The following is a 21,342-nucleotide window of genomic DNA, read 5'->3' as shown; positions in this document are numbered from 1 at the left end:
GTGCCAACAACGCGACACAGAGGAGACGAAAGCTATAAGACCTCCTCGAGATGACACTGCGCAAACACTGGGAGAGAATGAAATGAGTCAGGATCGAAGGAGACGAAGGAGCTAGTGCCAGTCCACAGTGAAACATGTCAAGCAGGCAAACTGAAAACGAAGGAGGAAAAAGAAAGAAGGAAATATTCACCTGAACACAAGGGTTACCTTTCTGGAGCTGCGAATTCACCACTAACGGATTCACAGTATAAACTGAAGAACTGTCTGAACTGAGGAGCCGGAACCGCCTAGCAGAGTCCTGAATGAGGTGTTGGGAGAATGAAGTTAGGGAGAATAAGAAGGAAGACCAATTACAAACCTGCTCAAGGCAACAGGGCTGCATTTTGCAGAGGGCCAAACTAAAGCTTGGGGTGACTGAAAAGGGTGGTGTGATGAGTGTCCCTACTTCACAGGATGTGCCAAAATACACCAGATCCTCAACTCAACCCAGTGCTGGCAGAGACGTACAAGGAAAGTCACACATTGTGAATGCCAGGAGCCACCTCCCTCTCCATCATGTCACAAAGGGTCACTATCCTGTTCAGCCTGGCAACGGCCAGTTGCGTCTTTCTTTTAGAGGCTCTTTGCAAGGATCTGCATCCTGAGCAGCAGGTACGTATACCTGTAAGCCCCCCCCCCGCCTTAGATCAGGCCTCATCTTTTCCCTGATCCATTTATCATTAGATCAGGTTCTCTCCTCCTGCCCAGGACTTTTGACAATGCTGGAGGGGCTGGAATACAACCCATCCACCTCAAAGGATCCCTACCGTGGTCTCCTGAGACTGCTGTTCCCCTTCTTTGTCCCGTTTTTCATCCTCCTTGTTCCTTTGTTCTGAAGGAGTTTTGGAATCGCTGGTCCAGCCCATGGTCTTCTCAGCCTCCTTGAGGTCCGTAAGGGTTACTCCCTAAAATGGGCAGAGGGAGGCAAGAGAGAGAGAAAAAAGGGAGGGGGGAGGACATGAAGATGGAGGGGAGAGAAAAGGGAAAGTGTATCCATCAGAAAAATACCTTGCCCTTCAGAAGATGCTGATGGGATTGTGGCCAATGGACAGCAAAACTCTTGTGAGGCATTGAGTTAAGCCAAGAAAGCTGTTGCACCCCAACCTGTGTGGCATCATCTTCAAATTTTGGGGTTGTTTTTTTTTTGCACCAACTCTTACCTGTGTGGAACGCCTGGATTGTCTCATGAGCCTAGAACGGGCTTTTCTTTGGGATTCAGATTCTTCATCTCGCACGGGCGTCTGGTATGACCTAGCAGGATGACCCTGGTGGTTAGGCAGCACATAAAGGTTTTTCCTCATGCTTTCTACAGCTTTGAGGAGCCCTGGTTAGTTCCTGCCAAGCCTCGTTGAGCTGTTGCATTGGCAGGACGTCAGGATAGGGAAAAGAAAGGAAAGGAAACTCTATGTTTGTCAGGTACCTTTTGCTTGGCTTCTTTTGACTTTTCCTGGCCAAACACAATGCCTTCCATTTTGCCAAGGAAAGCAGTTAGTCAGGCCAGAGAGGTGGAATGAAATGCAAGAGGTGCAGGAGAAAAAAAGGCAGCGGGCAGAGCCCTTTTAATTTTGCCAAACTCAACAGGACAGAGAGAGCTATCAAGATGGCATACAGGTAGCATCCTATATGAAGCATGGAGCACAACACAGAAAGGCCATCCTTCTTCTATTAGGCCCAATAATAGACATGATCAAACAAACACTGGGCATAAATGCCTGGCCAAATTCTCTCCCGTTGACACCATGAAGTGGATGCCTGTGTTATCAGTGACGAAAGTTAATAATAATACAAGCAACTCACAGAAATTTAAGGCCCAGAAGATCAGGATAATAACTGCATCAACAGAGATCAGCCTACATGCCTTTTCAGGATCACCCGTCTATCGTGGCCCTAAGTGCTTTCCGTACTGCCTGTCCCTGGCCCAGCCAACCCTCACCTTCGGTGGTCCTGGGGATCCATGCTAGAGCTGATGGTAGTGGAAGAGAGGGGCTGGTGTGGGGCGGGGGCTGTATCTATCTTCATCTGAAGGCCACCTTCTAAGTTTCTGCGGGGAGTGAGCAAGAAGACAGAAAGAGAAAAAGAGAGAGAAAGAGGGAGAGAGAGAGAGAGAGAGAGAGAGAAGGAGAGAGAGAGAGAGAGCACGCGCAAGAGAATATTTAGAGGGGCCTCCTTGACTTCTGTAAGATTTCATGACACCAATCCACTGCTCTCTAAAATTCAGGGTAATGGTCCCTTGGAAGGTCTTGTCTGCATTAATTTTGATGCAATGTTCCCCCCTCCTCTTCCAAAACCTTGCCACTTTAGCAAAAATATCTAACAAACTTTTTGGCCCCTTTTTCTTTTGCAAAGGTACAACAGTATTGCTAAGTTTTTAAACTGCGAACGGTAAAAAGCAAACTGATGTAGCACCTTATTCAAAGTCGATAAGGGTGCACTTAAAAGACCAAATAAATTTACTGAAATTGTGACATTCACTGGAAAGCACAACAGCTTCACTTCTCCAAATATTTCTATCCTCCAGTGAATCTTGGGAATCTCTTTTCCCATCCCCACTCTGAAACTAAAAGTAGACCCAACGGATCCTATTGCTTAACACACAGATCTTCCAATACAAGGACAAACTTTCCAGAAGTTCCTTCAAATTCTCAGTAGCCGTAGCCAATACAGCCAATGGCTGGCGATAGCTGGAGTAGAAACCTAACATCTGGAGGATCAAAGATCACCTAATCCATGTTAGTTTAGTGGGTTTCTCCACTCAAGAACATCAAGAGATGCACCCTCACTAGAGGATGAGAAAGAGGCGGATATCCACCCTGCCTGGGAAAAGCCAACTGCCCTGTCTCAGCTAACCAGCTTCCTGTCTGAACAAGATTCCAATCTAGGCCTCTCAAGTCGAAGCGTGCTATTTTAGTTTATCCATGGTAGATTACTCACGCGCGTCGGGGATCCCGGTGGGGTTCTGTGTCTGGGAGGGCAAATATCCGGCGAGTGGGGGTTGGGATTACTCGTGCCAGGCGTGGCTCTTTGTTCTGTAAAAGAAGATGGAAAAAGGAAAGAAAATATAGATTTGACTGACAGCTGTTCCACCGTTACTTTCTATTCTGGCTAGGAACGGGGGCACTCGGGAGGCTTTGGGGGCCCACTATTGTGAGCATTGCGTTTCTGTAAAAGGGAGAGTGTGAGCATCTCTCCCTTAATGCTAGAGGAACTGCAAGGATGGAGAAGGACAGAAAGCTTTAACACTGCCTCTCTAACAGGGTAGCTGTGGCCCAGACAGAACAAGAAAAAATTGTTAAGAGTAGGGAAAGAGCAGAAGTGGAAGGAGAACTGAAACAAAAGGACCCATATGTGGTTCCCACCAGAGGCTGCTGGTGCCCTTAGGCGTGCACTTCCCTTTACACGTCCATGCCTCTCAAGTTCAGCACCCCCCCACACACTTAACCCTCCCCTGCCCAAATAAAGCAAAGCTAGCAAGCAAGGTATCCAGCCACCCTCTCTGAGGGGTCGAGGCTCCTACCGGGTCACCAGGTGGCTCAGAAGCTGTGTTCCTATTGGCTAACCATGGGCCAATGGGATTCTTGTTCCACTTCTTCAAGAGCTCCTGGATGTCTTGCTGCAGATAATACAGGCAATGACAGGATCGGGAGGGAGAGGGAGGGAAAGACAAAGAAAAGAAAAAGAGGGCACAGCAGAGACATACTGGCGGCAAAATTCGTGTTCTTGAATCCCCACGCTGAAAAGCCCTCCCACTGGAGGGAAAACAAACCCCCACTAGAGCTCACAGACTGTGCAAAGCTGCTAGATCTGAGGTAGGATAGAAGGGAATAAACAGAAAGCACAGAAAAAGGAAGTTCTGCTTTTAAAGGAGAATATTTCTGGCTCAGGGTTGACATGAGGGGGTCCTTGATGCTCTCTGAGCTTGCTCGCTTTCTTCCGACGTTTCATTATCCAGCACTGATGATGTTTCCTAGTTAGGGTAATGAAACGTCGGCAAGAAAACAAGCAAGCTCAGAGAGCACCAAGGACCCCTTGTGTTCTGTTTTTGACCAAAAAGAGCTAAATGTGAATCTGAGATTCAACTATGGTATCTCCTCTGGCTTTGTTTGCATCATGAAAAAAAAAAAAATACACAGATGATCTGCACCTGACCAAGGCTGGGTCCACTTAAACCATCAGAAATAATACCAATAAGGACAGCTTTTGAAAACTTAACGCAAGGCAGCATCGTGTGGCGTGTTCTCAGGGCAGTTCATAGTTCACGAAGAGAAGTGGGCGAAGTGTGGCATGGCAGAATTTTCCCATCCTAAAATAACCCACCCTGACCTTAGAACAGGTAGTTTCAACTGTTCCAGACCTGATCCATTTTATCTAAGCCAGGACCGGGCAGTCATTTTGCACCTACGGGGCTGTAATGCTATGGGACTGACAGGATATTGTCACTAGAAGGAGTAGGGTGTTCTTTCTTCAAGCGTGTACAGTCTACTGGGGTTTAAACTATTTTGATAGTATTACATTTTTAAAAAATGTAACTAGCCACTCTTTGGTCAGCTAGCATGGCTGGCTGGGGAATTCTGGGAGATGAAGTCTACAAGTTGCCAAGGTAGGAGACTCCTGCTTTAGAAGGCTGAAGACTCACTGATTATGTAGTCCGGGGTGGGTAACCTCGGCTCTTTTATGACTTGTGGACCAACTCCCAGAATTCCTGAGGTTGCCTAGCCCTGATCTAGTCCAGGGGTCTTCAAACGTGGTCCTTTTATGACTTGTGGACTTCAACTCCCAGAATTCCTCAGCCAGCCATGAGGAATTTTGGGAGTTGAAGTCCACAAGTCATAAAAGGGCCAAGTTTGAAGACCCCTGATCTAGTCCAGCAGCCCCCAGCCTTTTCTATACCCCGCACCCTAAAACACTTCTGATATATTCCTGCACCCCTTACAAAAGTTCAAAATAATGGCAACAAATTATGCCTATACACTATTAATTTTGAAAACCCAAGTTTTTGCACGCCCTGGAATACTGTCTCACCCCCCCCCCCCAATCTAGTCAATATCATCTCCTCTAAGCTGCAGAAGCTTTCCAAAGATCAGAAAGATCCTGCTCCTCAACTTTTTTTTAAATACAGGTAGTCCTCAAATTACGATCCCAATATTTCTGTTGCTAAGTGACAACAGTTGTTAGTTGAGTTTTGCCCCATTTTATAACCTTTCGTGCCACAGTTGTTAACTGAATCTGGTTTCCCCATTGACTTTGCTTGTCGGAAGGTCACAAAACTGATCATATGATCCAGGGACACTGCAGCTGTCATAAATATGAGTCAGTTGCCAAGGGTCTGAATTTTGATTACGTGACCATGGGGATGTTGCAATGGTCATATGTGTGAAAAATGGTCCTAAGTCACTTTTTTTTCAGTGTCGTTATAACTTTGAACAATCACCAAACAAAATGTTGTAAATCAAGGACTACCTGTAGTGGAAATGCCAAATATTGCCCACAAGCAAGAGATCTCCTGCACCAGAGCTGCAGTGTCTGTCATCTTTACAGGTAATCCTTGACTTACAACAGTCAAGAAATTCTGGGCTCAATTGTGGTCATACATTGAGGACCACCTGTACTTTCTCTCCATTAGATATGAAAGTGCTCTACCATGGCAAGTTGTCCTTCTCTTCCTGAGCAACAATTCTCCAATTGCGTTTATGGGTTTTCAAGAATAAAAGCCAGACCGTTCTACCAAAATCAGTGGAAAGTGGCAAATAAGAAAGTCCTGATGTCCATGACACACCCATGACAAAATGGATGCCTTGCATACAGTTCCACCTAGGATTACCATAGGTCTACATCTTTTGTCTGAAAATTAAGATCATTTGCTGGAGCCTTACTCCGCATACTGTCTTCTTCACAGAGGCCTCCATGATAAAATACTCTCCTTAAATATGACTCAGTTGGTAGCTAATTGAGTTTTTAAAGATCAGGTTAAATCTTGTCTTTTTTGCCCAGAATTATGAGATAAAATCTAGAGCTAGTTTAGCTTTTTATCTGTGGTTGTGGGCCCGTTTGGTCTATTTATTTGTTTCCTTTGATGTTATCTCCTTTTTAAATTGTAAATCAACTTTCACTCAGCCTTCCATACTTCTGAGGTAAAATGGGGGCCCAAACTGTTTGGGGCAATATGCTGGTATTTGTAAACCCCTCACAGAATGCTGTAAAGCATTATGAAGTAGTACATAAGTCTAAGTGTTATTGCTTTAAGGAGGTCAATCACTCAGAATAGAGCTGGAAGGGATCTTGGAGGTCTTCTAGTCCAACCCCCTGCTCTAGCAGGATATCCTATACAATTTGAGACAAGTGGCTGTCCAGTGTCTTCTCAAAAACAGCCAGTCATGAATCACCTACAACTAATGAAGGCAAGCTGTCCCACTGGTTCAGGAGTAGGGAACCTTGATTCTTTTATGACTTGTGGACTTCAATACTCAGAATTCCTGAACCAGCCATGCTGACTGAGGAATTCCGGGAGTTGAAGTCCACAAGTCATAAAAGAACCAAGGTTCCTACCCCTGCACTGGTTAATTATTCTCCCTGTTAGGAAGTTTCTCCTTCATTCCAGGTTGCTTCTCTCCTTGATTACTTTCCATCCATTGTTTTTTGTCCTGCCCTTTGGTGTTTTGGAAAATAAGTTCACCTCCTTTTCTTTGTGGCAGCCCCTCAAATACTGGAATAATGCTATCATGTCACCTTTAGTCCTTCTTTTCTCTAGGCTATCCATACACAGTTCCTGCAACCATTCTTCATATGTTTTAGCCTCCACAACTTTAATCATCCTAGTTGCTCTTCTCTGCACTTTAAAAAAAAAGGTCATCTAATTGGACAACTGATGAGAAAGGGGGGGGGGGAAATAAAACAAAAAACAAAACTGTCAAATATAAGCCTGATCTTTTTACCAACTCTTCCCCACAAACTGACAGATCTTCCCTGTCAGTTTGTGGGGAAGAGTAAGAAGACAAAAAAGGCTACTGTTCAAATATATTACGGTACTAGGGACAGTTGTGCTGCCTGGAGACCAGAACAGTTGGCGCCCCTCTCCTGTTCCTTGTATGAAGGGAGAGCAATCCAGGGCTTTCCTATTTCTTGATGCCACCCTCCTCTATACCTGATGCAGCAGGCTAGCTTAGAGGTGCAGGGCCGGCCAAGTATTATAAAGGTGTTTCCAACAACACTTGGCTGCCGTCAACTCTCAGAATCAACCACCTGAGACAAATGATATATTTTAACCTAATGGTGAGGCTGGCCACGCCCTGACCTGCCTCAATGAACTTTGTGTCTGCCCAACTCACCTTCTCTTCTGTATCAAGCCGGGGACTGGATGCTGAGCGCTTGATGCCGCTGCCCCCCTTGTGGACCCCTTCGTCCAGCTTGGCATCCTGCAATACTCCAAAGCTGCTTGTTTTGCGTAGATTCTGTCTCCATGTGGCCGGATCTGGCAAACTCCCTGGCTCTGTGATGCGGCTGGGACCTCCAGAGAACTAGTGGAGAGGAACAGAAGAGGAGGGGTAAAGCAGAAAGGGATAAACAGAAGCGGAGAGAAAAGGAAGGGAAGGGAGTCAGGATGGATGAAGGGAATTTGGAAGTGAAAGGAGCAAGGTTGGGCTAGACTGGGGTAGGCAACCTTGGCTCTTTTATGACTCGTGGACTTCAACTCCCAGAGTTCCTGAGCCAGCCATGCTGAGGAGAAAGGGAGAGGTTTCCAAGTTGAGCCATGCTGCCTCAGGAACTCTGGGAGTTGGTCCACGAGTCATAAAAGAGCCAGGATTGCCTACCCTCGGACTAGACCAAGGAATTCAAGACCTGAATAACTGAGGATTCCTTAAGACAGGGGGCCTCAAACCTGACGACTTTAAGAATTCCCCAAGCTGACTGGGGAATTCTGAGAGTTGAAGTCCACAAGTTTTAAAAGTTGCCAGGTTTGGAGACCCCTGCCTTAAGAGAAGAAACAAGCTCAAAATTCTGGTTTGCAATAGATATATCAGATTCTTAACTTGATAATAAAGTGGCAACTTTTCATTTTCTTCTCTCTCTTGAGGAATTACAGGAGAAACAGTGCTGTGGGCATGAAACTTTAGGTACCAACCTGAGAAGAAACAAAATTGGTTGGGTTTCAAGGCAAGAACAGTAGTACTTCCAGTCAGCTAGCTATGGGCTCTGATTTTCTTCTCCAAAGCAAGTGGTGTAAGGAAAGATCAAAACATCCGAAAACCCCTTTTTATCACCTGAAAGCTTTTAGAGATTACCAAGGAATAGCTACTTGGCACATCCTCAGATGTTCCACAGCATGACTAAACACAGTGGTAGGATTTCAGGCTGAACTATACCTCAGGTGAAAGGAGCCAGGATTATAGTCTTCTCAAAGCAGTTTTTCCTGGAAACATCTTTCTTAAAACATGCTTCCAAACATCTGCCTGTTGAGATGAAGACTACCTCCCAATCTTCAGAAAGGCCTTAAAATCTTTTATATTTGGCAGAATGCATGAGTGCTGGCAGTTCCTGGTTGCTTAGTTAGCTATATAAGATCTGTGGGTGAGTTTTGTTATTTTTATTGCACTGTAAACTGCTTCAAGTCGCTCTGGGCACTGTAAAAATTATTGTTTGTATAAACAAATGAAGGGGGAAATAATGAAGGAATTGTCCTAGTATAGGGGTGCCCAACCTTGGCAACTTTAAGACCTGTGGACTTCAACTGCCAGAATTTCCCAGCCAGCCATGGCTGGCTGGGGAATTCTGGGAGTTGAAGTCCACAGGTTTTTAAGTTTCCAAGATTGGGGACCCCTGCCTTAGTATATAAGCAGCTGCTTAAAATAGGATTTAGAAGCAAACAGTCTTGGGGTCGTTAGCAAGCAACCTCTCAAGCAGGGCTGCCCAACGTGCAGTTTACATAAATATAAACACAACATAAAGGACCACCGAGAACCTCAAGGCTGCCCTTTCCCACTTCTGACAGTCCAGAGTCTTTGCAAGACGAGGCGATCCGTTCCTCTCGTCCCATCAGGAAGCTCTTGCCCATGTAAACTCCAAAATGGAAGAGCCAATGCTCGTGTCAAGAAGAGCTGCCCAGAATTGCAATCGGCACAGAATTTCAAAATGCTGTCAGGGCGGAGGGAACAGCAAGTCCTGGAAAGCAGCCTCACTGCATCACCACATTTTTCAGGAGGTTTCTGAAAAATTATGTCTGCTGCATTTCCTAGGCTCTCCATTCTGGAAGAACTTCACCTTGGTTGATGGGATTCCCTTGTCTGCTTGCACAGATATTGCATCCCAGCTCTATAATTCACTCTTATCTGGATATCCTGTCACCAGAGCCGGCAATCTTCCTGCCTGCCCCATCAAGAGCTACATTCCTTCAAAAAGTAATGCTGGAGAATGCCAGTGGCAAGCAGGAGATGGGACCAATGTGCTTCCCTCTTTGTCCTTCTCCCTCCCCAGTTGTATTATCTGTAACACACTGTTTTCTCTTCTCCCCCCCCCCCTCTTCTTCCAGAGAAGGGACAAACTACTTTGGGCTTTAGAATTCAAGCTCATGATTCTTGTAGCCCAAGGCCAACCTCCCTACTGAAGTACTACTTGACCCCAGTAGCTTATACTCTTAGCGGTCCTCTTCATTTCCTCCCTTGGGTGTCTTTAAGCTGCTAAACCATTTTCTTTTCCCAAATGCTAGCATTCTTATAATGCACAGATAAAGTAAAACACAGCTCCCCAACGTGGGCAGAGAGGAAACTGCAGCATTATCCACAGCCCCGCATCCTGTTTCACACAGTAGCTAGGAGATGCTTGCCGAATCTTCCCACAGTGGCATGGACAGAGTCAGTATTTTCCTTATCCACACCAAAGGGATGAACAGCCAAGAGAACAGCAGGCTGGGGTTCCAGTGAAGAAGCCTCTCTCCATTCCACTCAATCGGTTGCCGATTAAGAATTTTAAGCCCTACTTTGGGCTTCCTGGAGGCAACACACCACTCTTGGCTCCTCCGTCATCCATTTAGGTGGGACACTCACAGAAGTTGTTTGTCCCTTCTGGGGCACCAGAATGATCCCCGTTTTACGCAAGCGTTGTCTCCACGTGGAAGGTACCAGAGGGTTTGGGATAAGCAGCAGAGGCAAAATGAAGGCAAACTGTGGCTGGAGTGAGCAGGTGGAATGAGAAAGCAAGGAGGAAGAAGGAGATGCATTTCACAATGGACGGAAGACACAGGAACAAATGTCAAAACAGGGAAAAGAGGAAAAGAAAACAGAAAGTTCAAGGTATTTTATACAGCACAGATAAGAGATGACACACAACAGGATGGGGAACAGAGGCGGAGGAGGTCTGACCAACAGAATGGAAAGGCCCCTTTGCAAATGTAGTCCCTGAGACTTGCTTGTGGCAGCATCCCAAGCAGAGGAAAAGTCAAACGCGAGCAATAAAGGGTTAATCAAGCATGCTAGATGAAGGCATGCTAAAAAGAAAAAATGCATTAAGTTGAATTCATCACATGCTTTGTGCAAAAGAGCAAGCAACCATGGAGAACTGATGGAGGAGGGCTGGAAGAAAAGAAAAGGTGACATTTCTAAGGGGAAGATTATTTCTTATTTAGAGGTGGATTGCACCAAGTCCAGGACTACTAAGGTCTCTATTTCCTACGTCTTCTGTGAAATTAAGAGTTCAGGGGCTCCTTTTGCAAAAAAAAAAACTCCGTGAAAAACTTTGCTCAGTATTTGAAAGTTATACGACTCATCAAACATAACCAGCCGAGGCACAATATTTAGGCCTTGCTAGTCTCAGCTGTGCTACTTATCTCCTTGAGGAAAGTTTTTTCTGGACAGAAATGTTACCAATGAAATTCCTCTACAGCAGGCATGTCCAACACGCAGCCAGCGGCCCAAATGTGGCCTCCGCAAGCCACACCCGCCCCAGCCCCACAAAGGCAAAAAAACATCCCGATACATCACAATACAGATGCGATTGGGCTTAACACCCCTGCTCTACAGGTAGTTCTTAATTTACTACCAGTTGCTTAGCTCCCATTCAAAATTATGCAGAAACCTGAAAAAGGGACTTAAAGTCTAGATTCAAAGTTCTGACGTCTGCCCCCCCCCTGGTCACATGACTGGATTTTGGATGCTTGGCAACTGGCCCACATTTGCAGCCATTTGCATCACGTGTCTTTGATTTACTACATTTTTGCTGGAAACTGAAAAAAACCTGCCCTTTTCCAGAAAATATCCCATAGAGAACAATGGATTTGCTTAATGACCAAGCAAACTTTATAACCACCCAAAAAAGGTAATAAAATCAGGTGTGATCGTGTGGTAATCTACTTTAGGACCATCACAACCTACAACTCTAAATTTCAGGCTCAATTATGATTGTAAGTTGAGGACTACTGTACTTGTACTCTGAAATGGTACAGTCCAGGGTCTATGAGGATGCTCAGTCATCCAGGTCATGGTTGTCCCACAGGTGCTTTTTCAAGAGGCAACTGAACTTTCTTGTTTTTCTTTGAAAACGTTTCACTTCTCATCCAAAGAGCTTCTTCAGCTCTGCCTGGATGGTGAGGAATGGAAGGATTTATATTCCTTGCAGACAGTTGGTCATTTGCATTCTTTTAGAGAGTCATTGAGGCCACTTGAAGCTGAAGAAGCTTCTTCTCATCCAGTCAAAGCTGAAGAAGCTTCTTGGATGAGAAGTGAAACAACTTCAAAGAATAACAAGAAAGTCCAGTTGCCTCCTGAAAAAACACCTTTGTTACAGTCCAGTATTATTCTGCTGTAAAGGCAGCCTGTACTCAGGGGCACATGAATACTTCTTTGAGACTAGCAACCTGCAATCCCCATATTAAATGGCATGAATGAACTGGGAAGGCAAAGTGACTGGAACCTTTGCAGGGTTTGTCACCCTCTATCCTGGGCTCTAGTAAAATTGTTGGATCTCAGCTACATCACAGCACCTGCAATGATCCTATCTGGACTCACAACTTGAGAAGGAAATTGAGACAATGGAGAGAGGAAGTTCAAAAACACCTGACTTCCTCTGCTACCATAATGTCTTGCCTTACCTTTGGGCCAAGAGGACATGGGGACAGAGGCCTAATTGGAGTCACAGACACTCCGTTCACTGCACTGCTGTCTGTTGGGGGAACAGCTTTCACTTCTGCAACAAATGGGGAAGCAATTAGCAATCAGCCCGTTGTGACCTCTTAGAATGAGGGCCTTGGTTGCTGCATTCCGCCCCCTCACCATTGGACTCTGGTATTTCATCCCCCTCCGAAGCCGAACTGGTCTCCTCTTCGCCCACAGCAATGGTACCCAAGGTCTTCCGCTCCTTTGACTGATCTTGGACCGAGATCTTTTCTTTGCTGCTCATGCGACACACGGAGCTTCTAGAAGAATCAAAGGAAGAGATGGACAGGAGGAGAAGCTGGGAAGATCTTGCTTGCTTACCCTGCCACAGATATATACCACAAATTATGTATGTACAGGTGATCCTTGACTTACAGCTCTGAAAAAAAGTGATTTCTGACCATTTTTCATACTTATGACCATTTCAGCATCCTCGTGGTCACATGACCAAAATTTGGATGCTTGGCAACTAAGCCACTGACTCACATTTACGATGGTTCCTAAGGCAAAAGCCATTTGAGAAAATGGCATCCCTACAATCCCCTTACAAATCCCAAACCCTTCTATGATGTGCCAACATGTGCCCAACGAAGTCCTACTCTGAGCACAACAGTAGACGGTTCTTGCTAGGAGATTTTCTTTCCGGATAATTGTAATTTGCACAGGCTCAACATATGAACCACAAACAGAAAGACCAATCTGACAGCTGCAATTTCAAACCATAAACATTTCTGCGGCAAATTATTGTCAGACTTGCTGTACATCAAATAAAGATTCTCCCTCCAAACTTGTCTTGCCACTTTTTGCTGGAGGTGTGATGGTGTGGATTTCACATATCTGATTCCAGGGCTAAAAAAACCTAGATTAAAACCTTAAATTACCAATGTCTGAAAGCAAAGGCTGAGGGAGTTAAGTGGAACTGAAGACTTGGTATTTTCCATAAGAGTACAGTATCTAATAATACTTCTAGTGCTGACCTTCGATGTTTGCTTGTGTACGAGGGGGCCTGTTCCAAACTGGTGTCAATCACAGCCTGCCGATGGGCTTCCTTTTTGCTGCGCAACTGAATGATAAAAGGGGAGAGAAGCAAATCAAAACTTTTATTCCACTTGCACAATGCAACCCTCATTGTTTTTGTTCGGGTGGAATGTGACAAAAATCTGCTCCTTTGTATATGAAATACCAGAGTGGCAAACAAACTTTTCAGCAGCTACTGCTATCTTGGACTGGTCAAGATCAAAGAAAGTAGCAAATTATTGTGATTCACAACAAAAAAGGCAACAGGAATCAAGCTGAAACTGTGACTGTTAAGTTTAGAGAAGTGCTCACCTCTTTGAAAAGATAGGTCCATTCGTAGCATTTCACTGCAGTGCAAAAGACTATTTGCCCTCTGCAGTATGTTACTTGGAAGCAGAGGAGAAGTCCTATGAGCAACATCTAGAACAGGGGCAGGCAACCTTGGCTCTTTTATGACTCGTGGACTTCAACTCCCAGAATTCCTGAGCCAAGTTGGCTCAGAAATTCTGGGAGCTGAAGTCCACAAGTCATAGAAGAGCCAAGGTTGCCCACCCCTGATCGAAAGATGTGCCAGATCTCAACCAACCACCTCTTCCCTAACTAGTATCCTCTTCCAGATGTGTTGGACAACAGCCAGCATGGCCCTTGTGCTTTGGTGTTGTAGTGTTGTAATGTACAATCCTGCAAATCTCTCAGCCCAACTCCCCTGCTTGTTGTGGGGAAAAGAGGAAGAAAAAGGAATATGTTCGCTATCTTATTTATAAAAATAATAAAGGCAGGATTTTTTAAAAAAATACTGCTTTTTTAGTGAGCCAGGGTGGCAACAGTGGTTAGAATGCAGTATTGCTGACTAACTTTGCCCACTGTCAGGAGTCCGATCCTGACCAGCTCAAGGTTGACTCAGCCTTCCATCCATCCAAGGTTTGTAAAATGAGGACCCAGATTGTTGGGGGCAAAATGCTCTGTAAACCACTCAGAGAGGGCTGTAAACCACTGTAGATCTGTATCTACTGTAGATCAAGTGCTATTGCTATTACTATTTTTAATAAGATGGCAGCCACTGGAGGAATATCAATCTGGGCCATCCTCTTTAAGAACAGAGGCTTTGACTTGCAGTACTTTATGCTATAAATTAATTGTAGAAGGCCCCAAGTCAGTCCTTAATCTTCAGCCCATGATTCCTATGGCCAGGGAAAGAGGAAAAGAAAACAGGGGATGAGGTGGGGGGTAAACCACCTCATTCCACTGGTTTCTCATCACATTCTCCCCTCCCTCCCCCCCCCCCAGATGTACTTTTTTGCAACTAAAAAAGCTGTGAATGCTTTGGCTTTTATCTTTTATCGCTCAGAAGGTGGGCCAGGACCTTGAACTCTTGAGTCCCTTCAGATGCAGCTTCACCCCCTCCACACACTTCTCCCCCTCTTGTCTTTTATTGGGACAGGCTGCTCCTTCAACTGGTTCTCATAGGAAAACTTCCAAGTCGAATTACAAAAAGAAAGAATGCAAAGAAAGTGCCTTTCAGCTTTGCAAAGGACTTTGAGGCTGATCTGGTTCCAATCCACAGCTGGAAAGGGCAGAAAGCTGAGAGGCAGGAGGGAGGCCCATCCTGCTTGCTTTCCCTTGGGAACCAGCCCTTTTCTCTCTCTCTCTTTATCTTCCTTCCTCCTCCCCCGTCCCCACCCCACTCTACCGTAAGCCTGAAACAGATCCCAGATCAGCCGCCTCTGGGAGGCCCACCCGGCAGTTTCACAAATGCAACCCTCAGGCTGGCAAAACTCAAGTTGACAGGCATGCTGGCCTCCCTTGTGACCTTCTGCCCTAAGGGTCATCTGTATTTCTTTAGCCTTCCAGCTCACAACACTTCTTGAGGGCCATGCAAAAAGGCAATGGAAGAAACAGAGTTTGGGTGGTGTATCTCCTTATGTGTCAATTAAATAACAATTGCACTGGAATGCTAAAAAAAAAAAAAAAAACATTCACCTACATCAACCAAATGTCCAAAACTGTTACATAAAGCAAATGCAGGGTTTCTGGTTGCCTGATCTGTGCAATAGACACACACACACACACACACACACACACACACACAGCAAATTAGCATTTCTTAGTAATGGATTATGGTATATTTAGAACAAAGTACACATTGGCATAGGCAAGCTTACACAGCTGACCTTTAAAAAATAAGATTAAAGTCTCAGCAATATACAATGATTGTCAAATTTAACTAAAGCATGATTTAAAAAAAACCAAGCTGTAGTAGTCAAGGCAACTCTGATATATCAATGCGCAGGCAAATACACAAATTTTACATTAGAAATTAAAACTCATCAGGCAAGACACCAACTGAAAATGTTTTACAATCACAGGACACCACAAAAAAGAACTTATTCCATTCAGACAATTTTGGTATAAAATCGATCTGTTAGCCATATCAGACCTGATCTTCTCCATACCCCTCAAGGGTTTATCACAGTGGTTCTCAACCTTTCTAATGCCGCGACCCCATAATACAGTTCCCCATGTTGTGGTGACCCCCAACCACTTATACATCACCGGGTGCCAGGGGCATGGCCAAAGAAAAGGGGGAAAAAATGGCGGACAGCCTTGTTTGGCGACCCCCGTGAAATGATCGTTCGACCCCAAATGGGATCCCGACCCACAGGTTGAGAACCACTGGTTTATCATCTTACATATATTTTCAGGGCCAAAGGCCTTTGAAGGCAGCTTGCATAAAAACATAAAAAAATCACATCTTAAGGAATCCCTATAATTAGATCATTATTAGGATAAATTGTATCAGCAAGCATATAACTGTGCAAGAAATCTGAAATGAATTACCGTAAAGAAAGGTAGCTAAAACAATGTGGAATAAATAGTTCTTTAAAGCTGAATTCCACTAATGAGGGGCTGACCTGAAAAAGTTACAGTTCTGATTCAAAATGCATTTATTGGTTTTGCAACTATTATAAGCCCTGAATCCTTAAGGGCTCCTGACAGTTAACAATGAGCATAAAAGATCCAAAAGAAATACAAAGCACACAAATACAACAATAGAAGCTGAAGCAATTAAATTTAAAAAAAAATCACAGATCAAGCATGGCTGGATGGAGAATTCTGGGAATTGAAATCCACACATCTTAAAAGTTGCCAAGTTTAGGAAACACTGGGCCGAGCCATTCCATCAATTCTCCAAGTGCGGTCTAGAAAAGCTGTTTTAACACATTTTTGGAATATTATTAGAATGGGAGCTAATCTAATTTGTGGAGGGGAATGACATCATTGAAAAAAAACCCGGCTGTCTTCTCATATTACAATTATGGAATTACTAGCAGATTCTCTAGAAATACACACACCAAATGGCATCATTCTGGTTGGAAAAGATCCCATCAGCCAAATTGTCAAGCTGTTAGAAGCCAACGCAGCAACAATGTTATATGACTAGGGCACTTCTTACTTGCCAGCAAAGGGCAGTTTCCAAGTGGTCTTCAAAGGCAAATCTTGTGCAAATCACAATGTAGTAGACTAGATGTGTAAAAAGAGTACAATTTATCTTTACCAGTTTCTCCCAGTATAGGTAGGGATGTAACCGGCACAAGCTAAACAAAACTCCCTGATTATGTCCTTCCTCTGTCAATGGATCAATAGCAGTGGGGACATAAGACACCCCATCCCCCCTAAAGTTATGGGGCTTCATAAATCTAGAATTAACCACTGGAACTGAAAAACAGTATCTCTGATCGACACTGATAGGAGAATTCTCCCATTGGTTTCACCTCTTTTTATCAATTTCGTTTCTTACCACACGGCTAAATTTTGTTATACCGTCTGTAAAACCAAGCATGCTCCGTTACTGCCTCAACGACCTAATTTTAATCTGATGTTGTTTATATATTATTTAAAATGAAAACTGTTTAATTATTTTGTTCACTCAGAGACTTCCAGTCAGTGATTGTAAGGAAGAGTAGCCTGGGGAAAGATCTGAGATCATCCCACAGGGAGGATCTTCTCAACTCAGCCCCCCAAACTACCCTTTGCAAGATCTCCTGCAGAGGCCTTCTCTCCTAAAAAGTCTTCCAAACCCTGAAGAATCCCACACAGAAAGTGACCTAAGCACCAGATCTTCAGATGTTAGAAACTTTCTGTACAAATACAAAAGTCTATCACAATGCCCTTCTCTATCCACAATAAAAAAGGAATTGGCAAAAAAAAAAAGAAGAAGCTTCCAACAACCCATCACTCACATCATTTTGTTTATGTTGCAGCTCTTCCAGCAGTGACAAAGTACCTTCATCTGCAAGATCGCAGGGACGCTGGCCCTGTGGGAGAAAAGAAAGAAAATGGGGGGGGGGGGGAACAAGAGGTGTCACAGCAGAATTGCCTCAAAACTCTACCAGGCACCAAAAGAAGATAAAAAAAATACAATGGGCACAACAGATCACCCAACTGCAAATGTCTTCAAATCTCTGCTCCTCCTCCTCCTTTGAATTTGTTAACAGAAATTTAGCCTGACTAAACCAAGTACAGGAAAAAAGATCAAGTGATATGAAAAAAGCTATACCAAAGACTGGTCTAATTTTCAGAGTGCTCCTATCTGCTAGCTTCCACCCATTGTAGTTGTCAGTGAAGAAACAAGTCAGTTTAGTTTAGGGCAGGGGTAGGCAACCTCAGCTCTTTTATGACTCTGTGGACTTCAACTCCCAGAATTCCTGAGGCAGCCATGCTGAGGGAAAAGGGAGAGGTTTCCATGCTAAGCCATGCTGGCTCAGGAATTCTGGGAGTTGAAGTCCACGAGTCATAAAAGAGCCAAGGTTGCCTACACCTGGTTTAGGGGGAATGTGTGTGTATGTGTGTGTGTTTGTAGAGTGAAATTTGGGATGTTGGGTAGGAATTTCTAAAGGATGAAATGAATGCCTTTACAGCACTTGTTTTGATCCTTCAGCTTTTTTGTAAATAGAAAAAAATTCCCCACGAGGATGTTCTGGCCTTTGAAAAAAAATGGAATCCAGAGTGCAGCCTGAAGCTTAGAGATTAAGAGAGAGAGAGAGAGAGAGAGAGAGAGAGAGAGAGAGAGAGAGAGAGAGAGAGGGAGGGAGGGGGGAGGGGGAGGGAGGGAGGGAGAGAGAGAGAGAGAGAGAGAGAGAGAGAGAGAGAGAGAGAGAGAGAAAGAGAGAGAGAAAGAAGAGAGAGAAGGTAAATGTGTGGCCTCTCTGGGACATTCTCCTTTGCCAGATTCCATTACTACTCCACTTCAATCCAGTGCAGTTGGTCTCTAATGAATTTCTGCCAGAGAGGTCAGCATATATGCGAGACTCCAGTGATCAATTTCAGATTTTTCCATCCTACATCTCCCTAATCCTTTCGATATTTTCTACTCTGTGCAACTTTCAGTTGATCAATCAGGCAGAAATGAGGTCATCCTTTTTCTTTAGAAAGAGCCAAAAGAAGGCGGGCCAAGGAGGGGCCGTGGATGCAAAGCACATTTTCTGTCCAGAGGCCCTGAAATTGGCAGTGATTGATTCCCCTCCACTGGTCCCATTTAAAAAAACAAAACAGTGAAGAGAAGTGGGATAGTGACTATGTTCCACCCCCAACCACCACCATGCTGCCAAGAGTGTGGGAGGTTTGCAGATATTTTGTGAGAGCACCCTTCATGCTTACTGGTGCAACTGGCCTGCGAGAAGCCTAAAGAACCACCCCAATGAGGCAGGAGTGCTACTGTCATAATTAACAGAATAGCTAAGTTGGAAGGGACTTTGGATGTCTTCTAGTCCAACCCCGTTCAAGCAGGAAACCCTGTACCATTTCAGTTAAAGAGTTGCCCTGTCTCTTCTTAAAAACTTCCAGTACTGGAGCACCCACCACTTCTGGAGGCAAGTCGTTCCACTGGATATATATATATCTCGGATATATATAATCAACAAGTAGCAAGAAACAGTAGGGAAGGGACAGCCTCCTCTCAATTCTCTCAAGAGATATGCCTCTTCTGCAACGAACACCCGATGTACTGTACCTACCAGAACTATTAAAACTGTTGCTTCCGCTGTGCTCCACTTCATATTGATGCAATAATTAATGGATTGGTCTTTTTTTAATAAGCTGGTAATGTTTCTGTTATTTATTTCTTTAAAAAATTTAGATGGCCCCCCAACTCACACATGATGGCTCCAGGTGGCTTCCAATTATTAAAAATCCACAACATTGCCTCCCTCCCTCTTTCTTGTTTACTTCCTTAAGGTATTTAATAAGCCTTGGTTAAGTCTTGTTAAATACAGCATTATGTTAAAACAAATGGAGTGACCATCTATTTTTCCCCTCCCCTAATAATGTCTTCCCTACCTAAAACAAATAATTTTGAAAAGGAGAGCTTGCCTTAAACCAGGGATAGGCAATCTTGGCTCTTTTATGACTCGTGGACTTCAACTCCCAGAATTCCTGAGCTGGAAGTTGAAGTCCACGAGTCATAAAAGAGCCAAGGTTGCCTACCCCTGCCTTATACTAAGACACAGATCTATCTAACCCAGGGGTTTTCAAACTTGGCCCTTTTATGACTTGTTGACTTCAACTCCCAGAATTCCTCAGTCAAGCACGCTGGCTGAGGAATTCTGGGAGTTGAAGTCCACAAGTCATAAAAAGGGCCAAGTTTGAAGACCCCTGATCTAACCCCACATGGCTCTTTATTCCAGCTGGCAGTATGTTTTGCTGCCTGATCTCAGATAGAAAAGAGTTTGATGGCCACCTGGAGTCAATCAAATCTAATACCCTGCTCCATGCAGAAATCCAAATTAAAACTTTCCAGGCAGAGATTTCACCTGAACAAGCATCTGCCATCAACGTGAACTCCTCATTTGTCTCTTGTGGTTAGGAGTTTCTCTCTAATGGGAGATGCAATTTTTCCATATCCTGCTACCTGCCCTTCAACCAGCTTCTCTTACCACATTGTTGAGAGCCTCCATGTCGCAGAAATGCTCAGCCAAAAGCCGGCAGGCCTCTTCCACTCCCCAGTGAGCTGCTGCATGTAGGGGTGCCCAGCCATCTTTGTCCTGCACATTGGTGTCATAGCCAGCCTGCAAGAGCAGCCTGCAACACAGCAAAACAAGGTAGGGTAAGGATTCTAGGGCTCCCTTGTTCTTGGAAGAACAGAACTGGGTTGTGGCAGAACAAATGGGGCACATCAGAGGCAAACTGGGCAGAGAGGATTCTACAAATAAAAGGACCAAAGGAGACCAAAATTCAGGTTTCCAAGTTACCCACAACTATTAGGGGCAGATTCCAATGGAGAACATCAATATTTTTGAGCTAAGGTAGGATTTTTTTTGAACAAGAAGTGTGGTTAGTGAAGAAAAAGCTAGGTAGGGGTGGAGTTAAGACCCCAGGTGGTTTGCTAACAAAAAAAGACTAAAGTGAGGAGTGGAGTTATTGGAACTCCTTTCCCCACCTTTTTTTTCCCCCATTTGAAAAGAGAAATCCCAGGTTCCAATACTTCCATACATACTGAAAAGATTTGCCACTGACATCAATGTTGCCTGGGAAACAGACCATTGGGGGCTCTTTCACACCCCTATGAACTTACCCACTGAAGTGGCACCCATTTATCTACCTGCAGTTGCTCACTTTTGAACTGTTGGATCAGCAGTAACTAGAGCAGAGTTCCCCAAATTTTCTGCCTTGGTGGACCAGAAGGAAAGGGAGCAGCAGGGAAATGCACACATGTGTAGCCTGAGGTTGCATGTGCAAACAGATCATGGTCACCTACGGCACGCATGCAGGTGCACATGTGCAAACGGGCCACTGGCACCCGTGTGAGGCTGGTGGCGGTGCTAGCGTCCCCGTGCATGTGCAAATGGGGCTGCTAGGGCCTGCGCAGGGGTGCTACCATGAGTGGGATGGGGCTCACCAGCTATTCCCGGGGCCTGGTGGCCAACAGGCCGCAGCCCAGTACAGGGCTGCGGACCATCGCTTGGGCACCCCTGAGCTAGAGCATGTGACAGGAGCTCACTCTGTCCCACAGCAGCAACAGGTCTCAAACACGAGGCTGCCGATAGTCAGCCCACTGTTCTAATCTCATGAGCCACTCCTCAGAATGCCAGGTTAAAGAAAAACAGCTGAGATCCAAGATCTCTTGACCCAAAGGTGCTTTTTTTTTAAGGAG

At 44.7% G+C, this 21,342-nt stretch overlaps 1 protein-coding gene across 2 annotated transcripts in view; it reads right to left on the bottom strand.

The window, feature by feature from the left end:
* Positions 1-21,342, bottom strand: part of PPP1R12C (protein phosphatase 1 regulatory subunit 12C) — a 44,171-nt gene that overhangs the window by 6,788 nt on the left and 16,041 nt on the right. The window contains exons 5-15 of one of the 2 annotated variants that reach the window (XM_039335140.1): positions 20,126-20,270; positions 17,435-17,509; positions 13,154-13,239; positions 12,294-12,436; positions 12,113-12,207; positions 7,362-7,550; positions 3,554-3,649; positions 2,971-3,065; positions 1,200-1,290; positions 807-944; positions 208-298 (exon numbers count right to left, since the gene is read on the bottom strand). In XM_039335140.1, coding sequence (XP_039191074.1) covers positions 208-298; positions 807-944; positions 1,200-1,290; positions 2,971-3,065; positions 3,554-3,649; positions 7,362-7,550; positions 12,113-12,207; positions 12,294-12,436; positions 13,154-13,239; positions 17,435-17,509; positions 20,126-20,270 — 1,244 coding nt within the window. The remainder of the gene's footprint in view (positions 1-207; positions 299-806; positions 945-1,199; positions 1,291-2,970; positions 3,066-3,553; positions 3,650-7,361; positions 7,551-12,112; positions 12,208-12,293; positions 12,437-13,153; positions 13,240-17,434; positions 17,510-20,125; positions 20,271-21,342) is intronic. The other variant, XM_039335141.1, reaches the window with a different exon arrangement.

The sequence above is a fragment of the Crotalus tigris genome, unplaced genomic scaffold, assembly GCF_016545835.1.
Source record: "Crotalus tigris isolate CLP2741 ecotype Arizona unplaced genomic scaffold, ASM1654583v1 scf7180000017639.5415321, whole genome shotgun sequence".
Lineage (NCBI taxonomy): Eukaryota > Metazoa > Chordata > Lepidosauria > Squamata > Viperidae > Crotalus > Crotalus tigris.
The sequence above is the reverse complement of the archived record's forward strand: the minus strand, read 5'-3'. Positions and strand labels throughout refer to the sequence as shown.